The following is a 16767-nucleotide window of genomic DNA, read 5'->3' as shown; positions in this document are numbered from 1 at the left end:
GCAGACAGTTTTGAATCAGAGGTGCCACGCTGAAGAAGCTGGTTTGAACACAGAGATGCCATTTTTGGTTTCTCAGCCTCGTGGAGAGCGTTTTTTGTTTGTGAAAACTCAAGGTACTGATTATTAATTTTTTCTTGCGATTTGCACTTTCCAATGGCGATTTCCAGCGTTAAACCTTTCTATTTTAATAATGATTGTTTGAGTATTGCATCGCTTGTTCCATGTGCAATTTGGTCTCTGAGCATTGAATCTCTTAAAGCAGCATAGTTACAGGTATTACAGTGAGCTTCAAATTTTTCGAATATCACTTTAAATTTACTTCTGTCTTTACCTTCCAAGTAATTAAAGGAGTTGTAGATTTCTGTAGCTTGATGTCCTGCTAGTAACAGTGCTATTTTCGATTCTTCAGGGGCCGTGTTCAAATCATTAGCTACGATATATATTTCGAACATTTGTTTAAACATTTTCCAGTTATAACTTAAATTAGCGGTTGTTTCCAGCTGCGGTGGAGTTCCAACGAGTTCCATCGAATCAGCGAAGCGTCCCCACATCGAATGTCCGGTACGAGTTTTCTTCTCTTTTCGATCTTTCTTTGTCTGAATCTTGTGTAATCTGTCTAGTAAGCTTTCTGAAGTCACTCCTTGGTACCATATATTATTTCTTATGTCCGAATGAAGCTCCTCGTGTTCCAGTTGAAGCAAATGCTTTATTGAGTAAGTTTGTTCTCTCTCCAGAGCTTATACTAGATGTGACATCTGAGCTGTCTGTCTGTGTCTTGCCATTAGCTGCCGTTCTTGTGAAGAGAGCGATTCTGGATCCCGTCCGTCTATTTTATACCTCTCTAGTGCTCCCTCTAGTGATTACTTAGTTGTAGTGTATTTACATTAACCCCTTGTATAAATGCAGATGTGCAGATCACTACACCATCCACCACTTCCAACATTTACACGCTCCACAACCGAAGCACAGTGCAGCAGTGTGTATCATCTGAAAGTGCACTGCTACCACAAGGTTCCTTTAACAGCACTTTCCAAACCTGCAACCTTTATAACCTAGAAGAACATGGTGAGCAGATTCACCACCTGGAAGTTCCCTTCCAATACCTACCACCCTGACTTGGAAATATGTCACAGTTCTTTCACTGTATCAAAATCCTGGAACTCCTTTTTTAACAGCACTGTGGATGCACCCTCACCACATGGACTGCAGTGGTTCAAGATAGTGGATCACCAGCACCTTCTCAAGGGCAATTAGTAATGGTAAATAAATGCTGGCCTGGTCAGTGAGGAACACATCTTGTGAAAGAATCATAAAAAGAGCTGTTTCCTGACCTGCTGAGTATTTGCAGCGTTTTCTGTTTTTTATTTCAGAATTTCAGTATGCGCATTATTTGCTTTAGGATATGTTTGTTATCATGTCCATTGCAGTGTAACTTAGCTCTATCTTCCATTAAAACAATTTATTTTGCTTCCTTTTAAAATGGATTGTCAAATAGATTCAAACTTATGAAGCTATCATGGCTACAAATGTATATACATGCATTTTAAATAATATTGATATTATTGTTCAAAAATCTATTCATGACTGAGGATAGTTTTGTATCTTTGTCATCCATTTAATGAGGTCTGGAAAAAGTTCTTACTTATTTGAGTTGTTTTAAAATTATTTTATGAATCATGTTCATGCTCAAATTGGAGAGTTATCTTAATCCCCAATTATTGGGTGATGTATTCATATTCTGCTGCATGGAGTCACTATAGACATTAAGATATTTCTAAGTCACTGTGTCATTGAAGCAATACCAGATCCTACTAGCTGATAATTTCGTGGCACGAGTATTCAGACAGATAAGCAGAGTGCTGGCTTTGAGGATAAACGGATCAATATGGGATCGGAGAAGAATTAACTGTAGGATGTGGGATCCAATAGTCTGGGCCTGTCATGTCAGGCTGAACATTAATGCAACTGAATTTGCTTTATTTAATGCTGAGATCATGTCAAAAATATTATACAATTGTGTTGCTAAAATATAAATACACAAGCGATTTCTTGACCATAAAGTCCAAAGCAATCAATTACTTTTGAAACATAACATTGCCTCCTGCTGAAGCCTGAGGTGTTTGCTGCCCCCATCTTTGACCAAGGGTACTACTAATCTCATGTAACTTCTGAACATATTCTTTGTAGTATAGTTTTGAAATGATTCGATACCAGTTGACGATTCTCATGCATTGTAAGATTTGGTATGTTGCCATTCCTGCTTGAGAAGTGCCAAATGAATAAATTAGAATTATTTGGGAGACAACATCAGTTCTTAACCTTTATCTGTATATGGAACCAGCTTAATACAATATTCAAATAGCTATGTCTTCACTTGACAGGATATGCTCCAGCAGCCAACCTTTTCCTTTGCAGACCTTCACTGTGACATCATCAGGGAATGTAATGCTGGCCATATTCTTTTCACAATCCCAACATATGAATCAGTTTGAAGCAACAATACAATACATCAAGACAATAAGTGAGTCAACCTTACAACCTTTCCAGCTATTTAATTTTATAAGAGATGTAAGCACAAGTTCATGCCAATTACGTGAATAACCTTTTTCAGATACCATTGACTCAAGCATACAAGAAAGTGTATGTATACTTCATACAAAATTCTGACGGCACTTGCAATGCTGCACAGAGAGATAAAATATGTCAGCAGACTGGTAGCTGGCTGATGCAATTAACAGAACAATAAACAGAATAACTACAGATAAGTTAGTTTAACGTTTGTTCGATGGCTCTTACAACCTATAATTCAGGATCAAATGAATAAGCATATGAAGTACATGGCACCGAAAAGGACACGCATTGCGGATTTGCTGTAAACGAGCCATGTTTGCTAAATTCAGTGGAGTTTTTCCATAAGTGAGTTTTATAGACAAAGGAAATGCAGCAAATGTGTTGTTTGGATTTTAAGAAAGTGCTCAGTATATTTTTTACAGGAACCTTATAAAAAACACAGGCATAAGAGATAGGGTGGAATTTTCCAGTCTGGAAACTAAGTTCAATGGTGGGCAGGAAACTTGTGATTCCCGCAGGGCGGTGGGATGGATTTTCCATTTTTCAGCTCATTTAGTATGCATCAGCATGCAGCTCGGTGGATCTCGTGGCAGGGCATCAGTCTACCCTGCTGTTTCTGGGATGTGGACGTCGCTGGCTAGGCCAGCATTTATTGCCCATCCCTAATTACACGTGAGAACATGCTGGTGAGCTGCTACCTTGAACTGTTGCAGTCCATGTGGCATAGGTACACCTACAGTGCTGTTAGAGAGGGCGTTCCAGGATTTGACCCAGCGCCAGTGAAGGGATGGCATTATATTTCAAAGACACTATGGTGAGTGGATTGGTGGGGAACCTCCAAGCCGTGGTTACCATGTGTCTGCTGCCCCTGCCCCTGTAATGGTTGTGGGTTATGGAAGGTGCTGTCTAAGGAGCCTTGGTGAGTTCCAGCAGTCCATCTTGTAGATGGTACACGCTGCTGCCACTGTTCAGTGGAAGGGGTGCCAATCAGGGGGAACTGCTTTGTCCTGGATGGTGTTGAGCTTCTTGAGTGTTGTTGGAGCTGCACTCACCCAGGCAAGTGGAGAGTATTCCATTATACTCCTGACTTGCGCAATGTGGACAGACTTTGTGGAATCAAGAGATGAGTTACTCATTGCAGGATTTCTAGTCTCTGACATGCTCCTGTGACCACAGTATTTATATGACTAGTCCAGTTCAGTTCCTGGTCGATGGTAACCCCAAGGATATTGATAGTGGGGATTCAGTGATGGTAATGCAATTGAATGACATGGCGTGATGATTAGATTCACTCTTGTTGGAAATGGTCATTGCCTTGCAATTAAGTGGCGAGAATGTTACTTCCCACTTGTCAGCCCAAGCCTGGATATTGTCCAGGTCTTGCTGTATTTAGACATTTAGACATGGTCTGCTTCAGTATCTGACTAGCCACAAATAGCGTTGAACATTGTGCAACCATCAGCAAACATCTCCACTTATGACCTTATAATGGAAGGAAGATCATTGAAAAATTAGCTGAAGATGGTTGTATCTAGAACACGACCCTAAGGAGTCCCTGCAGTGATGTCTTTGAACTAAGATGATTGATCTCCAACAACCACAACCATCTTCCTCTGTGCTAGGCATAACTCCAACCAATGGAGAATTTTCCCCCTGATTCCCATGGACTCCAGTTTTGCTCGGGCTCCTTGATGCCATACCTGGTCAAATGCTGCATTGACATCCCTCTCACCTCAGCTCTGGATTTCAGTTCTTGTATCCATATTTGAATCATGGCTGGAATGAAGTCAGGAGCTGCACATCAGTGAAATAGTTATTGCTCAGCAAGTGCCACTTAATAATGCTGTTATTGACCCTTTCCCCCACTTTACTGAGGATCAAGACGAGGCTGATGGAGCGGTGATTGGCTGGGTTGGATTTATCCTGCTTTTTGTGTGCGGGACATACCTGGGTAATGTACCACATTGTTGGGTAGATGCCAGTGTTGTAGCTGTACTGAAACAGCTTGGCGAGGGGCGTGGCAAGTCCTGGAGCACAACTCTTCAGTACTATTGCTGAAATATTGTCAGGGCTCATAGCCTTTGCAGCATCCAGTGTCATCAGCTGTTTCTGCGGCGTGAATTGAATTGGCTGAAGACTGGCAACTGAGATGCTTGGCACCTCTGGAGGAGGTTATGATGGAACATCCAGTTGGCACTTCTGGCTGAAGATTGCTGCAAATGCCTTATCATACAGATGTGCTGGGATCCTCCTTCATTGAGGATGGGGATATTTGTGGAGCCTCCTCCTCCAGTGAGTTGTTTAATTATCCACCACCATTCACAATTGGATGTGGCAGGGCTGCAGAGCTTAGATCAGGTCTGTTGGATGAATCATGGATTTGAAGCTCCTGCCGACATATTTAAATGGCATCTGCACAGACAGCCACTCACTGCAGGTCAGGTGTAGGGTGACTGCCTGCATTACCACAGCTGACAAATACAATGATGCACAATCAATGGAAACGTAGATAAAGTCCGAACAATAGGCTTTAATACACAAGAAGTGTACCCGGCAGCAGATGTAGAGAAGAATGGCAGACTGCCGGGGAACACGGGTTCTTATACCCCGCCTCGTAGGCGGAGCTACCTACCACTCAGGCAATCGGCTGAGAGGCACATGTGCCTGACATACCTGGGCCAATGGGCAGCGAGTCCTCTGCACCAATGGCAGCTCACACTTCCAGGTACCGTAATACCCTTAGTCATACTACCACATTCACCCCCTGTTGAAAAGGGAACCGGGGGGGAGGGGTGGCGGGTACCGTGAGTACATGAAAGACTGGTAGTATGACTGGAGATGTTAGTTCATACCATTGCATTGATGGCTGCCCACTGGCCCACATTTATGTGCAAAATACAAACAAAACTATGTACAACGTGTAAAAAAACTGGGGGGGGGAAAAACAAAATGGAGAACAGACAAAAAAAACAAGAGTCCATCAGCAGGTCACATGGATTCGATCAGCCGATCGGGTGCCTTGGATGTCCTGTTCGACCTGCGTAGCTGTGCCGGCGACGTTGGAGCAGTGGTCACCCGTGACTCCGGGAGCGATGATCCTGTTCTTGCGTCCGTACTCCTAGTTGGAGCTAGCGGGGGCCAGGCCGGGGTAGGGTCGTCCTGTCCGCTGGGCCGCGGGTGTGTAGGTGTCGGTGGGTCCGGGGAGGGGGCGCCTGCCAGGGGAAGTTGGGGTTGGGGGGGTTGGGGGGTGCTGGCGTTGGGGGGGGGGGGGGGCGGGATCCGGCGGTTGCCAGGTCCCGAAGGGAGACCGTGTCCTGTCGGCCGTCGGGATACTCCACATACACGTATTGCGGGTTTGGTGGAGTAGCTGGACTCTTTCGACCAACGGGTCCGACCTGAGCACCCGCACGTGCTTCCGGAGCAGAATGGGCTCGGGGGTAGCCAGCCAGGTCGGGAGCGGGGTGCCTGAGGAAGACTTCCTGGGAAAAATAAGAAGGCGTTCGTGAGTCGTTTGGTTAGTGGAGGTACAGAGGAGTGACCGGATAGAATGGAGGGCGTCTGGGAGGACCTCTTGCCAGTGGGAGACTGGGAGATTTCTGGACCGCAGGGCCAGCAGGACGGTCTTCCAGACCGTACCGTTCTCCCTCTCGACCTGTCCGTTACCCCGGGGGTTGTAACTGGTCGTCCTGCTGGAGGCGATGCCCCTGCTGAGCAGGAATTGACGCAGTTCGTCACTCATAAAGGAGGACCCCCTATCACTATGAATTTAAGCGGGGAAACCGAACAGGGAGAAGATGGTGTGTTGGGCTTTGATGATGGTGGATGTGGTCATGTCAGGGCAGGGGATGGCGATGGGGAAGCAGGAGTACTCGTCAATCACGTTGAGGGAAGCACGTGTTGCGGTTGTTGGAGGGGAGGGGACCTTTAAAGTCCATGCTGAGACGTTCAAAGGGGCGGGAAGCCTTTATAAGATGCGTTTGTTTAGGGCAGCAGAAGTGCGCTTGCACTCCGTGCAGATGTGGCATTCCCTGGTCACTGTCCTGACCTCCTCGATGGAGTAGGGCAGGTTGCGGGTCTTTATAAAATGGAAAAGGCGGGTGACCCTCGGGTGGCAGAGGTCTGCGTGGAGGGTTCGGAGGCGGTCCACTTGTGCGTTGGCACAGGTGCCGCGGGACAGGGCATTGGGAGGCTCGTTTAGCTTCCCAGGACGATACAAGATGTTGTAGTTGTAGGTGGACAATTCGATCCTCCACCGCAAGATCTTGTCGTTCTTTATCTTGCCCCTCTGTTCGTTGTCGAACATGAAGGCCACTGACCGTTGGTCTGTGAGGAGGGTGAAACTCCTGCCAGCCAGATAGTGCCTCCAATGTCGCACAGCTTCAACTATGGCCTGTGCTTCCTTCTCGACCGAGTATGGCGGATTTTGGAAGCGTGGAGGGTACGGGAGAAGAAGGCCACGGGTCTGCCCGCTTGGTTGAGGGTGGCTGCCAGAGCTACATCGGACGCCTCGCTCTCGACTTGGAAGGGGAGGGACTCGTCGATAGCACGCATCGTGGCCTTTGCAATGTCTGCTTTGATGCGGTTAAAGGCCTGGCGGGCCTCCATCGACTGGGGAAAAGTGGCTGATTGGATGAGTGGACGGGCTTTGTCGGCGTAATTGGGGACCCACTGGGCGCAATATGAAAAGAAGCCCAAACAGCGCTTGAGGGCTTTGAGGGAGTGGGGGAGAGGAAGCACCATCAGGGGGCGCATGCGTTCAGGGTCGGGGCCTATCACTCCGTTACACACTACGTAGCCGAGGATGGCTAGATGGTCGGTGCTAAACACGCATTTGTCCTTGTTATAGGTCAGATTAAGGAGTTTTGCGGTTCGGAGGAATTTTCGGAGGTTGGTGTCGTGGTCCTGCTGGTCGTGGCCGCAGATGGTGACGTTATCGAGATACGGGAAGGTTGCCCGTAAACCGCATTGGTCGACCATTCGGTCCATCTCTCGTTGGAAGACCGAGACCCCGTTTGTGACACCGAAGGGGACCCTTAAAAAGTGGTAGAGTCGCTCATCCGCTTCGAACGCTGTGTACTTTTGGTCACTCGCGCGGTTGGGGAGCTGATGGTAGGCGGACTTGAGGTCCATGTGGAGAAGACCTTGTACTGCGCGATCCTGTTGACCAGGCCGGAGATACATGGGAGAGGGTACGCGTCCAGCTGCATAAACCTGTTGATGGTCTGACTGTAGTCTTTGAACATCCTATTTTTGGGCGTCGGGGGCCCAAAATGGCGGCGCCCTGGGATCGCACGTGGCGGTGGGGGCAGCGAGGTCCGCGGGCTGCACGGGGCCCCTGAGGAGAGCGGGGTGGGAGGACCCGTTGTCGCTGCTTGGGACCGCAGCGACCGCTTTTGACTGACAGACGGCCGCAAAGTGGCCCTTCTTGCCGCAGCCTTTACAGGTTGCGGAGCGGGCCGGGCAGCGCAGGCGGGGGTGCTTTGCCTGGCCGCAAAAGTAGCAGCGGGGCCCCGTGGGTTTATTGGGGCGCCGTGCGGCGCAGGCCTTGGGGGAGGTCTGAGCCCGTGGGGGTGAGGGAGGTCGCGTTCCACGCTGCCCAGGAAGCGCCGCGCGGTTGGGGGCATCCGCGCGGGCGTTACGATTCGCAACGTCTAGGGAGGAGGCGAGGGCCCGTGCCTCCGTGAGGCTTAAAGTCTCTCTCTCTAAAAGTCTTTGGCGGATCTGCGAAGATTGCATCCCCGCAACGAAAGCGTCTCTGATTAGAAGTTCGGTATGCTCGGCAGCAGAAACCTGTGGGCAGCCGCAGTTCCTCCCCAGAACGAAGAAGGCACGGTAAAATTTGTCTAGAGACTCACCAGGAAGTTGCTGCCTCGTGGCCAGTAAGTGCCAAGCGTAGACTTGATTCACCGGCCGTATGAAATGTCTTTTAAGTAAGTCCATGGCCGCGTCGTAGTAGGTCGTGTCCTCTATGAGCGTGTACACGGCGGTGCCGACGCACGAGTGGAGGATGTGCAATTTCTGTTCCCTCGTTGGGACATTTTCGGCTGTACTCAAGTAGCTATTGAAGCAAGCCAGCCAGTGCTTAAATGCTGCTGTTGCATTCGCTGCGTGTGGGCTGAGTCGAAGACACTCCGGCTTGATGCGAAGCTCCATCCTTTAAAGTGTACCCGGCAGCAGACGTACAGAAGAATGGCAGATTGCCACGAAAGGCAGTCCTTGGGTTAGGACTATGTCAGCCTGGGAGGATATCACCAGTGAGGGCAGTGCACAGGGAAGGATATTCTGCAGTTCAGGAATTGAATGATCTAATGCCCTCTGCGGGGTAAATAAAACTTATCCTCGCTCCAAACTCATATACTCAAAAGGGCATCAGGTAGACTTAGCGTCCACGGGAATGTTACAGCTACCATCAGATGAGACATCAGCACAGCGGCGGGATTCTCTGATCCTGAGGCTAAGTGTTGACGCCGTTGTAAACGCCGTTGCGACCCACGCCGCTCCAGCTACTGATTCAGGCGTCAACTAGGGTCCGCAGGGTCCGCGCATGCGCAGTGGCACCGGCGCCAATGCGCGCATGCGCCATAGCAACGACGCCAACGCGCGCACATGCAATGGCTCCTTTCTCCGCGCCGGCCCCGATGCAACATGGCGTAGGGCTAAAGGGGCCGAGAGGCCGGCCTGCCGATCGGTGGGCCCCGATCGCGGGCAAAGCCACAGCGGAGGCCCCCTCGGGGCTGGACCACAGGCCCCCACAGGCCGCCCTCGGACCCTTCCAGTCGAGGTCCTGCCAGGCAAGGCCAGGTTAGAACGGCGCCGGCGGGACTCAGGTTTTTTGGTGCGGCCGCTCGGCCCATCCCGGGCGGAGAATCGCGAGGGCGGGGCCCCATGGAGCGGCCCCCGACCAGCACCGCGCTGACGCCAATGGCGCCGATTCTCCACTCTGCGGAGAATCGCGTCCCGGCGTCGGGGTGGCGTAGCGCGATACCCCGATTTCTCATAAGATCGTGCACCAAGAGTGACCTAATCCCTTTTTGAGGACGGTTCAGCACACACAATAGGCATGCATTCTTCAAAATTGCTCTTTCATCCATACTGCCCACTGTCAATCCATCTGCCTTTGTGCTGGACCAGATTGCCCATAACCGACGGGAGAGTGCGAAGACTGGAGGGAGGTTGCAGAGCTCAAGGCACTCTCCTCCCAGAAGGAACAAGGAGCAGAGCTGACTAGTGACGATTGTCTAGTCAATCATTAATGATCTCTTCTGTCTATTCCCAACAGGATGAAGGAAGCATGTTCCTCAGCCCCAGCTTCAGAATCTGAGTCTGATGATGAGCCTCTGCATTCAGTCCTGAGAAAGGTTGGAGATGTAAAGATAGGGAGGGGAACATCAGGGAGGGGGACACCAGGGAGGGGAACATCAGGGAGGGGAACATCAGGCTCAAAGGACTTCCACTTCGGTTTCCCTCCCCTTCTCTTCCCCTCTCCCTTCCCACTCCTCCTCGCCCCTCCCTCTCCCCCTCCCTCTCCCTACCTCTCCCTCCCTCCCCTCTTCCCTCCCTCCCCTCTTCCTCCTCCTCCCTCTCCCCCTCCCTCCACTCTCCCTCCCCTCCATACTCCCCTCTCCTCCTCACCAGCTCCCCACCCCGCCTTGTCTCCCTAAGAGGTAGCCACTGACTCTACTTTTAGGTGTAAAGACCAAAGAGGCTTGACTGGCACAGGATGAAAGTATCATGACAACTCCCTGGGAATCTTGCGCAAACATGCATGCTGATCCTTTTATGGTTGTATATAAGCTGCACAATGGTAAGAGTGTTGATCAGGTGATCTATCATGTGTGCTGTTAATGACTCCCTGGACCTGTGAGAGGACAGCCAGAGTGGCAAAGATCACTCTGATTGGGCTCATTTGTTGAAAAGGGCATGTAAGGCCCAGTCCTGACAAACACGACATTGGACATGCGAGCTCTGTGAGGTCCTGTAAATGTCTGCTGCCAATCCCTCAGGGAGACAGCGTGTAATAAGTCCACGGAGGCAGAACTACCTTCACCACAATCCCTTTTATTAACAAAACCAACAGCAGTATGACCATGTGCATTCAGCTTGCTGTCTACACTGGGAGTGCAGAGGATCTGACACTCCCTGTTATATACAAAGAAGAGGTTCCCTGATTGGCCCATTAATCAGCGAACTTGTATTCCAATTGGCCAATCTCAAAGGCCTGGTCTACTTCATTACACAGAGACTGTTAGATTAGGGGCTGTGTGACGTTAACAGCTCGTAGCAAAGCATGCTTTCTTGGCCAGAGGTCCACTTGACAAGAGGTCTTCCTCCAGGAGATTTCAGTTGTCAGTGTCAGTGGCCTGCTGACACAATACCCTTAGCCTCCTGAGGCACTTCCACATACATCATATACAGTCATATACAGGTTTCTTATCCTCTGCTGATATACACTATGTTGTATCACCTGCAAACTATGAAGTGGCAAGCGGGTGATGAGAAGGTTGGGCAGCACGGTAGCACAAGTGGATAGCACTGTGGCTTCACAGCGCCAGGGTCCCAGGTTTGATTCCTCGCTGGGTCACTGCAGATTCTACATGTTCTCCCCGTGTCTGTGTGGGTTTCCGCCGGGTGCTCCGGCTTACTCCCAGTCCAAAGACGTGCAAGTTAGGTGGATTGGCCATGATCATAGATCATAGAATTTACAGTGCAGAAGGAGGCCATTTGGCCCATCGAGTCTGCACCTGCTCTTGGAAAGAGCACCCTACAAGGTCCACACCTCCACCCTATCACCATAACCCAGTAACCCCACCCAACACTAAGGGCACTTTTGGACACTATGGGCAATTTAACATGGCCAATCCACCTAACCCACACATCTTTGGGCTGTGGGAGGAAACCGGAGCACCCGGAGGAAGCCCACGCACACACGGGTAGAATGTGCAGACTCCGCACAGACAGTGACCCAAGCCGGGAATCGAACCTGGGACCCTGGAGCTGTGAAACAATTGTGCTATCCACAATGCTACCGTGCTGCCCCAAATTGCTCCTTAGTGACCAAATTCGTTAGGAGGGGTTATTGGGTTACAGGGATAGGGTGGAAGTGAGGGCTTAAGTGGGTCGGTGCAGACTCGATGGGCCGAATGGCCTCCTTCTGCACTGTATGTTCTATGTACTGGTGTTGCTTCTGCTGCTGATGTTGCTATTGCTGCTGGTGTTGTTGCTACTGGTGTTGCTACTGCTACTGGTGCTGTTGCTACTGCTGGTAGTGGTGTTGCTGCTGGTTTTGTTCCCACTGCTGCTGGTGTTCCCGTTGCTTCTGGTGTAGCGGCTGCTGCTGGTGTTCCCGCCGCTGCTGATGTTGCAGCTGGTGGTGGTGTTGCTGCTGGTATTGCTACTGCTGCTGATGGTCCTGATGTTGCTGGTGTTGCTGCTGCTGGGGGTGCTGCTGATGTTGTTGCTGGTGTTGCTGCTGATGTTGTTGCTGGTGTTGCTGCTGCTGGTTTTCCTGCTGCAACTGTTACTGCTGCTGCTGGTTTTCCTGCTGCTGCTGGTGGTGGTGCTGATGTTTCTGCTGGTGCTGTTGCTGCTGGGGTTGCTGCTACTTCTGGTGTTGTTGTTGCTGCTGATGTTGCTGCTGTTGTTGCTGCTGCTGCGGGTGTTGCTGCTTCTGCTGTTGTTGTTGTTGCTGATGGTGCTGTTGTTGCTGCTGTTGCTACTGGTGTTGCTGTTGCTACAAATGTAGCTGTTACTGCTGTTGTAGCTGTTGCTGCTGGTGTTCCTGCTGCTGGCATCACTGTTGTGGCTGCTGGTATGGCTGTTGTTGCTGCTGCTACTGGTGCTGGTGCTGTTGTTGCTGTTGTTACGGCTGCTGGCATGGCTGATGGTGCTGCTGTTACTACTGGTGTTGATTTTGATCCTCATCTGAGGTCCAAGGTAACATTCCATAAGTGACTCTTATGTTGAACTGAATGTTCACAGCTGGGAAGTTTGAATCTAATATATTAAACTGAGAAAGCAGAATAAATAACATCCAAAGTAATGGGAGTGGGAAACCCCAAAGCAGTGAAAGCACATTCTCAGAACAGATCCTGTGAACAAAAACATTCCACCTGAGCAAGGAAGCAGTTGTGAGTTCTCGGCATTAATCGGATTAGAGAAAGATTGTGACTGATGTGCCCAGGCCAAGGCTAGATGTAGGGTTTTTAACATATATTCATATTATAATAGTAGACATCTCATAGCAAATGGGGTGCTTTTCCTATGAGTACATCAGGACTAGTCATTTACAGTCACTGAATAAGTTACATTTTTTTTTGTTAAATGGCATTTTGGAAATTAGATTTGCTTTGGGATTTACATTCCATGGGTATTATTCTGTGAAAACGATCAATGCATAACCTTTATTAGCTTTTTTAAATATTTGGATTTTTAATTTTAATTCTTTATAATAAGAAATTATTATAAATTCTGCACCGACCCACTTAAGCCCTCACTCCCACACTATCCCCATAACCCAATAACCCCTCCTAACCTTTTTGGTCACGAAGGGCAATATAATAGTTGTAAATTGGTTGGTCTACACACACAAGAAAATGCACAAAATATACTAGTTGGAACTAGCCAGATACAGCCTGGATAGAGGGAGAGGGGTTAGGTAGTGTGGGGAAATGTTCCTGGCTTTTGGCTGCACTGTGGAGCGTCATTACCTTTTTCAAAAAGTCCAGGCAGAAAGTCTTTAAAATCAGCAGCAGTGGCTGGGATTGGAGTGTTGGAGGCAAGCCGCTGTTTAAAAAGCAGGATTCCAGAGAAACAAGAACTGATTCAAATGCTTTCCAGACACAATCTATAAAAAGTGTTGTGTTATTCTGAACTGACTGATTTTTGTCTCTGGATTTTCCTAACACCCTGGAAAGGGTCCTTTTATCTTGAACTTATTTCCACACTGGGATGATAGGGGCAATGTTCTCTGTGCACTTTGCCCCAGTGAATTTTTAAAAACACCTTCTATATAAATGGGTTTAAGATTTCAGGACTCAGAAAATCCCGTGCCTCCAGTCTTTTTCTGACTTTTAAGTTGTGTAGTTCAGAGAAGATAAAATATCTTCAACCAACTAACAACCTGTCCACAACCAACGGATGAGACAATCTAATCTCAGCAGTCCTGCTGTCACAGCGAGCCGTGACTGGTGGTGGGCAATTAAACAACTCACTGGAGGAGAAGGCTCAACAAATTTCCCCATCCTCAATGATGGGGGAACCCAGCACATCTGTGCAAAGATACGGCTGAAACATTTGCTACAATCTTCAGCCAGAAGTGCCAAATGGGTGATTCATCTCAGTCTCCTCCAGAGGGCCCCAGCATCATAGATGTCAGTCTTCACTCAATTCGATTCATTCCATGTGATATCAAGAAACAGCTGAAGGCACTGATTACTGCAGCAGCTGTGGGCCCTGACAATATTGTCCAATACTGTTCCAGTACAGCTACAACACTGATATCTACTTGGCAATGTGGAAAACTGCCCATTGGCCAGAAACTGATTTGGACCAGACATATAAATGTTTTGGCTGCAAAAGCAGATCAGAAGCTAGGCTTCATGGGCCTCCTGACTCCCCAAAACCTGTCCACTATCTACAAGGCACAAGTCAGGAGTGTGATGGAATACTGTCCACTCGCCTGGATGTGTGCAGCTCCAACAACACCATCCAGCATAAAGCTGCACATTTGATTGTCACCCCATCTACAAACATTCAACAACTCCACCATCAATGATCAGTGGCAACCGTGTGTGCTATCTACAAAATGCACTGCAGGAATCCACCAAGGCTCCTTAGACAGCACCACCGAGAAGGACAAGGACAGCAGATACCTGGGAACACCACCACCTGAAAGTTCCCCTCCGAGCCTGAGTTGGAAAATATCACCGTTCCTTCATTGTTGCTCAGTCAGCATCCTGGACCTCCTTCCCTAACAGCACTGAGAATGTACGTCCACCACGCGAACTGTAGCGATTCAAGACGGACGCTCACCAGCACCTTCTCGAGGGCAATTAGAGATTGACAATAAATGCTGGCCGTGCCATATTAGGGGTGTCGGCCAAGCCAAAGCGGCAGGTGGTTGAAGGGGCAGATGTTTTAGCTTTCGTCTCGCTGATTGCTCGTAGGCGGGTCTTGTTGGCGTTGTGGTCAGCTTCTCCACCCTGTGCCTTGGGGTGGCGAGGAGACCTGCTAGAGTTTCTGACCCTGGAAAAGGTGAAATTTGCTCTAAGGAGGGTGAAGGAGGGGTTCTACAATTGTTGGGGTTTGTTCATCGTGCACTTTCAGAAGTTGGTTACTGTTGACTATTGAGAAGGGGTGGGCTGGGGGTTTTGTGGGGTTGTTGTGAATTGCAAAATTGTTGAAAATTTGTTGCATAAAAATACTTTCAAAAAAAAAAAATGCTGGCCTTGCCAGTGATGCCTACACCCCTTGAAGGAATAAACAAAAAGTCAGTGACTTTTAATTGCAGTATGACTTGGAAGTTTGCATTTACTCTACAAGAAATATCCATAAATCGTTTTGCATGTCAGCGTGATTTAAATGTATTTATTCCTGTGCTTTTGATTTTCAGCCTGTGGTGGAACTATAACTGCCTATAATGGATCACTGGTCTCTCCATTTTATCCCAGTAACTACCCTCCAAATATCAACTGCCTTTGGACAATTACAGTAAGTAAAATAAAGATTATCAATGCTCGTGGAATTAAATGAATCGAGTTCTTCACACCGTATGAAACTTTAACAAAATAGCTTTATTTGCCACATGCATGCAGGGGAGCTAAAACTCGGCCGTCTTAACTACAGCTCGGTCCAAGAAAGCTCTGGCCCTTAAAGCTGTCTTACACATCTTATACAGTTTTGGATAGTATGGACTAATTCACAAGAATACAAAGTGATTCAAAGTCCTACAATATAATCGATTATCAATACCGGCAGTTTGATTAGGTTACAGTCACTTCCCTGATTGGGTGACGTGGATACATTGTCTGACATACTCTACTTTTAATCGTTCAGTGGACACATCTTGTCCATCTGCTTTGCAATACAAAGGAACGTCCTTCAGACAATCAGCCCGTAATGAGGTGGCGAGTGCTCCGTTTCCCTGATACCTGTATATGGGTGGGTCCACAATGTTTCTTCCAGACATTCAGCAGCCAGGCTGAGCGTTTTCAATTTGTAGGCTATGAAATGTGTTACCTGAGATATGCTTGCGTTTAATATGCAAATTCGCGTTTGTCCATATTTTGGGTTTTAGAGATTGTCAGGTTAACCTTTTCCAGGCATTACCTTCCCTGCTGTGCCATGTGTACCTCAGATCCTCCATTTTCCCCTCTACAATCAAATATTTATGCATAGATTATACATAATTGGAACCTTACTATATGAATTTCAATTGTGTGGTTATTTGCAATTCATTTTGTTTCAACAGCATTGATGAGTACCTCCACTGTTCTATGTGGGTTTTGTGGCGATATGCATCACTGTAGATACACAAGGGGTTAATGTAAGTACACATAGACAAGATAGACACTAGAGGGAGCACCAGAGACATGACACACAGACACTCAACCAATCGGTCAGTAAGATAGGACACGACCAATGGGAATTCACGATACACACAGAGGTGACACTACCACAGGGGGGCATTACACCAGCCCATATATAAAGGACACAGCACACATGATCTTCCTCTTTCCAGTGGAGACACTCAGTGAGTACAGACACAGGGTTGATTCAACATCACACCCACCACGTGGATTGTAGCAGACTGGTTCGTCAGTCTGAGTAGCTATCGAAGGATTAACAGTAGAGGCGAATCCGAGTAGGAGAATTGTAAATAGTTGGGTCGGATGTAAAACCAGCATTTGCACCCAATTCTGTCTGTTTCTCACCCAGTCAGTCTGGTTAAACCTATGTTCATTGTGTCAACATAATAAATTCAAACAATTTGCATTTTTTAAAGTTTAAATATACATGTGCATGCATTGGAAGTAGGGAACACTACTTTTGAATTAGTTAGAATGCATTAGGCATTCTTATTTTCTCAAGTACGCAGTTCCGTCAAGTAAAAAAAGCCCCTAAGATAATGCTTAACAGTAGATTGAATATGTACTATCACAAAATCTATGCTCAAAATGCATGCACTATCTCAGCTAT

The 16767-nt window shown here is 48.1% G+C and overlaps 1 protein-coding gene across 1 annotated transcript in view; it reads left to right on the top strand.

The window, feature by feature from the left end:
- Positions 1 to 16767, top strand: part of LOC119968900 (suppressor of tumorigenicity 14 protein homolog) — a 217814-nt gene that overhangs the window by 74326 nt on the left and 126721 nt on the right. Inside the window, exons 8-9 of the mRNA XM_038801870.1 lie at positions 2382 to 2521; positions 15182 to 15279. Of these exons, the coding sequence (XP_038657798.1) occupies positions 2382 to 2521; positions 15182 to 15279 (238 nt within the window). The remainder of the gene's footprint in view (positions 1 to 2381; positions 2522 to 15181; positions 15280 to 16767) is intronic.

Source organism: Scyliorhinus canicula, chromosome 7 (genome assembly GCF_902713615.1).
Source record: "Scyliorhinus canicula chromosome 7, sScyCan1.1, whole genome shotgun sequence".
Lineage (NCBI taxonomy): Eukaryota > Metazoa > Chordata > Chondrichthyes > Carcharhiniformes > Scyliorhinidae > Scyliorhinus > Scyliorhinus canicula.
The sequence above is the reverse complement of the archived record's forward strand: the minus strand, read 5'-3'. Positions and strand labels throughout refer to the sequence as shown.